This window comes from Sceloporus undulatus, chromosome 2, assembly GCF_019175285.1.
Source record: "Sceloporus undulatus isolate JIND9_A2432 ecotype Alabama chromosome 2, SceUnd_v1.1, whole genome shotgun sequence".
NCBI classification, from domain to species: Eukaryota; Metazoa; Chordata; class Lepidosauria; order Squamata; family Phrynosomatidae; genus Sceloporus; species Sceloporus undulatus.
Window position 1 is genome coordinate 294,261,264 of NC_056523.1, and position 9,957 is coordinate 294,271,220.

Consider the following 9,957-nt stretch of genomic DNA (forward strand, 5'->3'; position numbering starts at 1 on the left):
TAATAAAAATAATAGTTAACAATATGCATAATAAAAAATATTAGTTAACAATATAACATCTTTCATACCAACTGAGAAAAACAGTATTTGCATCTGAGGAAATCAACAAAAGTTTATACTACAACTTTTTTTGGACAATTAGGCCCTAATCAGACTGGCCTCAGATGGTTCTGATCTGGCATGAAAAGGGGCAGCTGCAGGCCGTCCCTTAGGGGCAGTCTGCAGAGCCCCTTAGTCTCAAAGGTGCTAGAAAATCACTTTGCATACTGATATAGCAGAATAACATGGCTCTATCATCAGATAACAGTATCACCTAAGTATAACCAATTATATTCCTGGAAATAAATCAGTGAATCAAAAGCAAGACCTCAGTTTTTTATGCTACTATAGGAAATTAATGGCTTGGAAAACACCAAAAGGAAAAATGCCTCACAACAACATTAACTTTATTTTCAATTTATTCTAGTAATAAAGAGTATTAAGTGCTTTTGAAGCTGTTTATTGCCGTGCTCCCGCAAATGTAGTTGTGTAATTATTGTTTAATGGTATTAAAACTCAGAAGCTCAGGTATTACTAATGTGCCACCTTTTCAACTTATAGGTAATGAGAAAATATATTTTACAGTGTAATGGCTGGTTATAAGAATTCTGACCTTCTGGACTTAGTGTTGATAACTTTTGGTGAAAATATATGTGAAAAACAGGCATACAATTCTGACAAACTGAAGGACTATTGTTATTTTGAGCAAGTTAGATTTTTATTAAGCTTATTTAATATTGTTGTTATTATCATTATCGTCTTTATTTGTTTCTTACAAACTTTTTACCAATCAGGAAATGAGAAGTCTTCATTTAAGCAGCATATAGGCTACAGAGAATCTATTGTTCACATGTTTATTTTCAAATACTATATATACTCACGTGTAAGTCTAGAAATTTTAGTCAAAAAAGTCACCTCCAAAAACTGAGGGAGTGGAACAACCACACAACCCCAATCTGCCCTGGAGCCAGCTCAAATGTAAGTGGAAAAGATCTGCTCCTATTTGTACTGGTAAAAAGCCACCTTAAGAGGCCTGGCCACAATTCCAGGGTGGCTTCTGGGTGCTCCGGCGGCATGTGGTGTGTAAACCCCGGAGTATCCTGAACCTGTCCCAGTGTAATTGGTTGGGCGGGTTCCAGGCATCTTGGGAGGGTGCAGCATGTAAACACTATGCTTCCAAGCCACTAAGAAGGTGGCTTAACTTGCTGGTCTTTTCCGGTACTGAGCTGGCTTATCCACTGGTCAATATAAGTACTGACTTTAACTCTTTTTTAAAAAGGAACCATCCTCTGGTGAAAGACAAGAGTGCCATCTGTCCTGAAAATACTGATGCCTTCTACTCCATAATCCATCTAGCCTTTAGTGTAAACACAGTTATGCCTGATGGAATTTTGTAAATTCTTTGGCACTGTTTTCCTTTGCTTTAGATCATTTTTACATGCCCCTATGTTTTACCTTCAACTTATCCATGGGTTATATGAAAATCCATAATTTTGGCCCCCAAACCTGCCCTTTACTTATACATGAGGTTGACTTATAGTGAAGTATGTACAGTAATTTGTCTACATTGAGCAATTAACAATGCAATACGTTATATAGTTTCTCACAGAAAGTAGCAGAAAGCCGTGCAAAAATCTAGAAAGTTTTATATCTTCAAAAATACTCACCCATAAGCTCCATTACTAATCAGTTTAATTGTTTCGAAATCACTTTCCCGAGGCTTCCTTTGGAGCTTCAGGGGTGCATTAGAACTCTATAAAATAAGTAACAAAAAAGCCAATCACATTAGGTATAAAAATACTGTGCAGGCTGAATCTCCCTCATCCAGAAATCTACAACTTGAAATAGTCCAAAATCCATTTTTTTTATGGCTGAGGTAGAGACAACACCTTTGTTTTTTGATGGTTCACTGTACACAAACTTTGTTTCATGCACAAAATTGTTAAAAAATATTGTATAAAATTACCTTCAGGTTATGTATACAAATTACGTTCAGGCTGTGAGTTTATGAAACATAAATGAATTTTGTGTTTACACTTGGGTCTGATCTCCAAGATATCTCATTATGAATGTATACACAAATATAGGTATTCCAACATTTAAAAAAATTCAAAAACAGTTTTGGACCCAAGCATTTTGGATAAGGGAAGCTTGTAATATGCAATACTTGATGAAGCTAGAATGTTAAAATGGTAGTGGTAAACCTCTATCCAACTGAACAGAGCTATCAGGTTTAGGGCTCTCATAAATATCGTACTTCACAAAATAAATACATTAATTGTATGTATGTTCTATACAAGTGTGTTAGCAATATATGCATTTTTTTTCTTTTTGAAAAACAAATTTAAATCATTTTTTCATATTTACATGAGGAATATAGAAAAAAGAAATAATTTAGTACATGTGCATGTAGAAATAACTACTATGTTTATCTGCTTCTACACTTCTACATCTGTAAAAGTAGAACCTTTTCTAGAAAAGTCCTGTGTTATTACCATCTGGCTAATTCTCTCTAACAGTTGTTCTGTATGAGTAGTTAAAACAAAAACAAAAATAAAAAAAAAGTTTGAGACTTGGAATTATGCAATTAATATCTGTTAACAGTAGCTAGCTTCTTAGTACAGGTTATGTATTAAAACAATCAAATGTTGTGGCGCCCCCATTTCTTCAACAATGACCCATAGATTTTCTATGCAATCAAAGGCTTTGCTATAGTCTATACAGTATAAGGCAGTAATAGCCACATTAAAATACCACAATTATTTCTAACCATTTCTTATTTCTGAATAGATTTGGGGTATTATTTTCTTAGCACATTTTTACTGGGGATAGGGGGAAGGTTGTTCGTGAGATTTCTGTTTCAGGGTGCAAAATAACTTGGGTTGTTGGAAGGTATGGGGCACTTTGACTTGGGTGAATAAGGGTAACCATTCCCTGCCAATCTTGAGCCAGCCCTGATCAGGCTTTGGTATTGTACTTGGTATTAGGCTTTGGTATTAGTATTAGCTCAGTTCTATTACATGAAAATTTCCCCTGTCTCTGCAGCACTCAACCACAGCTTGATGTTATCTACAGCTACATGATTGGCTCTAAGCTTTATAATCATTCTGCCATTTGTCGTCTTAGCATTTCTCGTTGATAAGTTAAAAACTGAGTAAGAGTAACTTGGCCAAAGCCACACAGTAAACTTTACTGCCAAGTATATAAACTTGGTCTTATATTCACTGCTAACCCAAAGGGATAAAAAGCCAAGCATAAAGTAAATTCTGTTGTTAAGATAGTCAAGCAGAGGATCTACGCATTGACCCCTCTTGAATCTGCAAAGGCTAGAAACACTTTCATAGTCTACAAAGTAAAGTAAAATAGATTTCAATCAAACTCAAAATACTATTGGTATTTCTTTTTACCAAACTCTCATACATAACTTCCTACTGCATCTAATTCATTCATTTACTTAAACGAACAAGAAAAGCAAATCTTGAAACAAACTTTCAAGATTGCTGCCCTTTTAATTGTAATGCTTTAATTGTTTGCTTAACATACAGAACTTCAGTTAAACCTGTATGACATGCTATTTCAACAACAGACTATTTCACCAAGTCTTACAAAAATCTACAAATATATATACTATATTCCATACTATATAATCAAATAACATATCAAGAAAAAAGAGTGCAGACTTGGCTTATAAATAACTACAGCAAGTACAAAGATAGTAACTTCCAAAATTCTTTTTCAATTACTCATAAACAGTAAAGTAGTCATTTGTTATACACATTAAAAAGATATCTCCATGAAACAATGCAGTCAACCATTCATTTTGATCTCTGAGCAAAACATAATTCAGTGTAACAAAATACTTACACTAACCGATTCATCTGTTTCTGGAGTTGCTGCTGTCCCACTGTCATAGTTAGCTAGCTGCGCTATTTCTAAAAACAAATATAAATACAGTTTGCATATTTATTAAAATGCTGAGTCACATAATTGAAGGGGGCAGTTTTAAATGTTTCTGGGTAAATAAACTTTCCTGCAAACAGAATAAATCATGCTTTGAGGTTACAGCAAATCTTTATTTAAATTACATCTCAGCTTCTCACACAAAGAGCCTCTAAAACAAAACCATTCATAACATGGTTAAACATTCTGTCTGTAGTTTTTGCAATGCTTAATGCTTTTGTAATGCTTCTATTATAAATATACTAATAAAAGAGAGGGTGTGCCCATGTGTCTGTCTCCACCATGACTCCAAGGCCATGAAACCTAGACACTTTAATCTTGGCATACCCGCTAATGGAACTCTAAAGGTGTGTATCTCAATGTTCTTTTATTTCTTAAAATGGGCCGATTAATTTTAGTTAATTACAAGTTGTCTGAAGTCTGCAGTGCAAGCTTTTGTTACTAAGTGACAATGTCCCAAACTTTCCATAGAAGCAACACTGGAGAAGAGTCTAAACCAGGGGTAGGCAACCTGCGTCCCGCGGGCCGGATGTGGCCCAGCGAGGCCTTGGGACCGGCCCCAGCCCGGTCCTGCTGCCAATTGCCGCTGGGGCCTTTGGCCTCTCGCGCGCAGGGGCAAGGGGGGCAATTGTCTATAGAAACATGCATTTATATTAACATTTTTTAAAAGATCAGCAAATTTTTTTGCGTGTCCTCCACTTTTTTAAAAAAAGTGTCCACCATTTGAAAATGTTGTCCTACATTTGTCCCAGTTTATTTATTTATTTAATTTTTTAAAAAATTGTTTAATTATTTATTTTTTGGCTTCGGCCCCCCAGTTGTCTGAGGGACAGCAACCTGGCCCCCGGCTCAAAACGGTTGCCTACCCCTGGTCTAAACTCTTCAAAGAGTTGTGGTGGAAGGTTCTGCTGTCTGGCAAGGTGTTGAAGGGAGTGGAAGGACAATATGCAGAAAGAAAAGCAGAGAAAGTACCAGGATGGAGGGAAAGTCTAGTGAGTAAGTAAAAGTGGAACAAAGGAGACAGGAGAGAAAACCAGAGGGAAAGAGGAAGAGCCTTAATTTTTCCTAAAGACAAAGACGCAGGCAGAGCTAACAGTTTAGAGGTGAAGGAAAGGGAGATCGGGAGAAACAGAAGTCCAGCTTCCTGCTAAGGGAGAGTGGAAGAAGAAAATGAGCAAAGGGAAAGGCTGGGTTAGCACACAGGTATGCCAAGAGAAACAGAAAAATACCAAAAATACTAATGAAGAAAACTAAGCAGTTATGCATCACATCCAGCTCTGTAGGTGCTTTGGAGCATTTTCACTTAAGAATAGCTCTGTAGTGTTGCTGGAATTAAAATCTTGTGATAAGAACAACTAACTGGCTTGCAGCCATCTAATCTTCCATGCTTACAATTGTATGCATAAATAAGATATAGAGGTTAATAGCATGTGCCCTAATCCTTGAGGAGTACTAAAGGGCTTACTTCATAGTTAGCCTAAATAATGTGTATGTGTGATGTAAAACATCGGGTTTTTTTTAAGTTCTTGTCAACATTAATTAACAACCAGAAGTAAAGTTATAGATATCTGACACCATGTATGCTTCAGTAATATGCTGCACAGTACAACTGGAACCTGGCAGATTCATCTGCTAAAATGTATCAGTACCACACCCTTCATTGCAATTAGACAGGTTGAGCCTCCCTTATCTGGAATTCCAAAATCAGAAATAATCTAAAATCCAACTTTTTTTTCATGGTTTCATGCAAACTCACTGGGTGATCTTGGTCCAGTAGCCCAATTTCTCTCAGCCTGACCTAAGCTGCATCGGCACTGCAGAATTAACACAGTTTAACACAACTTGAACTGTCATGGCTCAATGCCATGGAATCTTGGAATTTGTAGTTTGGTAAGGCACCAGTGCTCTCTGACTAAATATTTAGAGATTTAGAGAAGACTAAATATTTCACAAAACTACAAATGGCACAGTTCCATAGCACTGGACCATGGCAGTTCAAGCAGTGTGAAAATGTTTTAAATTTTCAGTGTAGATGCAAGACACAGGGCTGCTGTGAGGATAAACTGGGGAGAAAAAGCATGTAAATCACCTTGCAGTAAAGGTGTAAAACTAACTGAGTTTGTTTCTGCACCCATAATGTTGGTACAATGACACACAGAATTTGAGTGTAGCAGTATAAAGCAGACAGATATTTTACACATATGAAAATTATACTTGGTAATTATAATTATATTATTCCCAAAGGAGGGATATTTTAAATTAATGAAATAAATGCAAGAACACAGTAATTGTTTAGTTGATTTTGTATATATGTTCATGGTATATACAATTCACCATATACAATATAATTCACCATTAAGGAAGAAAACACAAAAGGAACAGTTTCACACTGGCAAAAATCATTTCATAAACCCAAGATATAGTTAATTACAATTGTACAATAGATGTTTAATATAGTCTAAATCAAGCATATGTGTATGGTTTCCTTTTATATCACAACCAGCAAGTTTTCCACCTACAGTAACAACATAAAACTTTGGATTAAGCAATTTATAAATGCAAGAAATTATAACAGAACTGCTGACAAAATGTATTTTTATTTTGTTTTCAGCATCACAAGAGATAAACCATTGTAATGTCTTCTGACAGCCTTCTCAATTCAAAAATTATATTCGTAAATATAAAATTAAAATGGCTCAGTTTTAAACATTATCTTTTTTTTGGCAAAATAACCATTATCTGAGAAATACACATTATTTGTAAACAGTAGGTAGTAATGGAATGAAACCAAGTGTCAGCTTTTGAAGCAGGGAGCTAAGGAACCATTTTGTAATGCCTGAAGACATTTTAAAAACTCATCTAAATACTATTAAACATCTGCTTTTTTATTCCATTGATTTAAACCATTTCTAAAGACTCATGATTCAAAAAGGTAAAGACGGTAATTTAAAAGCCACGGGGAGACATTTCCCCCCAGGGGATGTTTCTGAAATATAGCAACCAAGCTTCAGTAAATGATGAATCTGCTGTGCTATTGCTCCAAGTACAGTATAGGTTTATCTGGCATTATCTCTAAGTACTGCAAGCATCATTTCACTTGAAGAAAAGACAGTATAGAAGAAAAAGTAAAGGTTCGTAATCATAAATACAATTACTAGAAAATAAATTCTACTGAGGTGTGAAGTGGCACATTTGTTTACAGTTGGAAATATATCCTTGTTTTAAACCTATTTTTAAAAGCTTGATAAACTGGAGGGCAGATAATCATTACAATGTACGCATTATCAGATGCTCTACTTCATAATGGATATAGCAGCATGCATTCTGAAAGTTATTTTGCACGTTCCAAATAAAGCTTCAAGCTTATTACACATATTGCAATGACCTGGTGTATATATCTAATAATTATATGTAAAATCATGTTCTGAATAAAATTATATAGAAATTACATTCAGCTCCTGCTATACTTACACAGATTTGAGCTCACATCAAAAATGAACAGGATATACATAGGCTTTCTCTCTCATAAAAGTTTTCGATATTGGAATATATCTACATTTATACACTAATGAGATTAATAAACTATGTTCAAAATTTGCAGCATCACAAGTAAAACAGGAATGAATAGTTTTTCCTGGAAGTTTTCACAGTTTGTTACTTAAAAGTATAATGTCTCTGAATTAGCAATCATGGTTTGCAGATTTAGATCAGCAAGAAGAAAGTCTAACCTAAATAATAAATTTAAATACTTTTCCATTTTACAGTTAATATCGTTCGAAGAAAAGGATCCATGTTGCTTGATTTATATTGTCATGATCCAGTAAGGATGCACTCACATAATGGACTTTGCCTCTGCTCTACTCTGAAGGTTAAGGGCAAGAGACAGAGGCTATCAGCTCCAAGGTACCTATTGTTCAAATACCTTACACTGAGGGAAGAAAGAGATGGATGGCACCAAGGTACTAAGGCTTGGACAATCGCTGTTTTTTGATAAAAGCAATTGTCAAAGTCACTCTTCTAGTACTGCCTTGGGTATGTAGAATTTTCTAAGGCAGTTGTGGGGAAAGTGGGAAAATCTGGGAGCAAGGGGCATCCCAGGCTGTTCTTGTGATCCACTGGACTATGACTGTTTTGGCTCCAAGTGCCATGAACACCCCCTGGGGGCATGGGGGGGATCTGTCATATATTGTTGTTGTCGTTTTTAACCCTCCCAGCTTGTTGTGCTTGAAGATTCCAATATCCATGCTGAGACCAGTCTGACAAGTACAGCTCAGGTCTTCATGTCCTCTGTGGCAACTATAGGTCTGACCCAAGTAGTATCTAATGCACCTTTGCTGTAGGTCATGATCTGGACTTGGTTTCTGTGCTGGGAGGAATCTGGGTGTGGAGGAACTTTCTATAGTTTCATTTTGACTTAAGAATCTGCATGGATTCCTTTGGGCAATTTCCTTTGGCCAAAGCAGATGACACTGTCGAAGCCCTAATTAAACTCTGGAATGACTAGGACAGTGGACATGATTGCCCTTCAGCATCCCTTCCCATGGAGTGGAACTAAGAAAGTTCATAGTTTTTTGTGGGTTTTTTGGGCTACGTGGCCATATTCTAGAAGAGTTTCTTCCTGGCATTTCGCCAGCATCTGTGGCTGGTATCTTCTCTGAACGGTGAAATGTCAAGAAGAAACTCTTCTAGAACATGGCCATATAGCCCGGAAAACCCACAAAAAACTATTGATGTTGGCCATGAAAGCCTTCAACTTCACTAAGCAAGTTCCATGGTTGACTAAGGAGCTGGCACTGATAAAATAAGTAGGACAGAGAATGGGAAAACCCAGAGCCATTCCAACTGAATATGAGTAAGAACCCATGGGAAGGCCTACTCCATGATGATGGTGGCAGTAAATAAATCAGAAATATTTCCCTCCCATCACTGCATCTGCAGTCAACTAGCAGAGCTGTCTCAAGTGGTGAACAGCCTTCTGAACTCTGACCCACAAAAACAAAACTCAGACCACTTGACAGCCTGCTGCGAGGAATTTGTAATATACAACGGTATTTCTTCGAGTGGTCATCTGCGAATCATACAAATCCCACCCGTCGTCCCCTCAGTGTCTGCTCACATTGGTTCTCTTCATCGCCTGCTTGGCGGAAAATTGCGGAACTGGGGAAAAGAGCGGGAAGGCAGGGCCTTATAACGGGTGGGCGGGGTTACCGCCAAAAAGTTTCAATAGTTGCAGAGTTAACTCTGCAGTGATTCCAGTAGGTTTCGAGCAGCACTGCGCAGGCGCAGTAAAACCCATTTGTATGAATTCGCAGATGACCACTCGACGAAGAAATACTGTTACAGGTAAGCAACCTGTCCTTATCCAAGAACCCCTGGAGCTAGGAGGCCACAACATGCTCCAGAATTTTGCCCTAAAAATGGAATAATAGAGACTGGTTGATAATTATCTAGTACAGTGGGTTCAGGGACAGCTTTTACAGTAATGGCTCCCACTTGTATTGTTGTGTGCCTTAAAGTCATTTCCGACTTATGACAACCCTAAGGCAGCCGTAGCCTCTTTTAAGTAGGTCAGAATCCTGCTTGGCTGCAGTGAGTCATTCACCATTCTCTTACACACTCAACCAGTCCACTTTTGGCTGCTTTAATGAGCCAAGAAAGGCAAGGATTTAATTATACCTGGTGGCTCTCACTTCTCCAAAAATCCTGTCCACATCCTCAGGCTGCACAAACTGAAAATATTCAACAATTCGGAAAAGTAGATGCCACATTTACATCTGGGCCTGGATAATAATAATAATATAATAATAATAATAATAAATAATATAATAATAATAATTTATTGTATTTCCCTCCTTCCCTGCAGATCCAGTGTGATTACAGCAAAGAATAAAAAACACAAACAAAGTATCAACTGGGCCTGTATCAACTACAACTTCTAAGAGCAGATTTTATCTGCAA

The 9,957-nt window shown here is 36.9% G+C and overlaps 1 protein-coding gene across 8 annotated transcripts in view; it reads right to left on the reverse strand.

The window, feature by feature from the left end:
* The window catches only part of MAST4 (microtubule associated serine/threonine kinase family member 4), a 351,856-nt gene that overhangs the window by 39,918 nt on the left and 301,981 nt on the right, over positions 1–9,957 (reverse strand). For all 8 annotated transcript variants that reach the window (XM_042450935.1, XM_042450934.1, XM_042450933.1 and 5 more), the window contains 2 exons: positions 3,904–3,971; positions 1,707–1,792 (listed from right to left, as the gene is read on the reverse strand). In XM_042450935.1, coding sequence (XP_042306869.1) covers positions 1,707–1,792; positions 3,904–3,971 — 154 coding nt within the window. The remainder of the gene's footprint in view (positions 1–1,706; positions 1,793–3,903; positions 3,972–9,957) is intronic.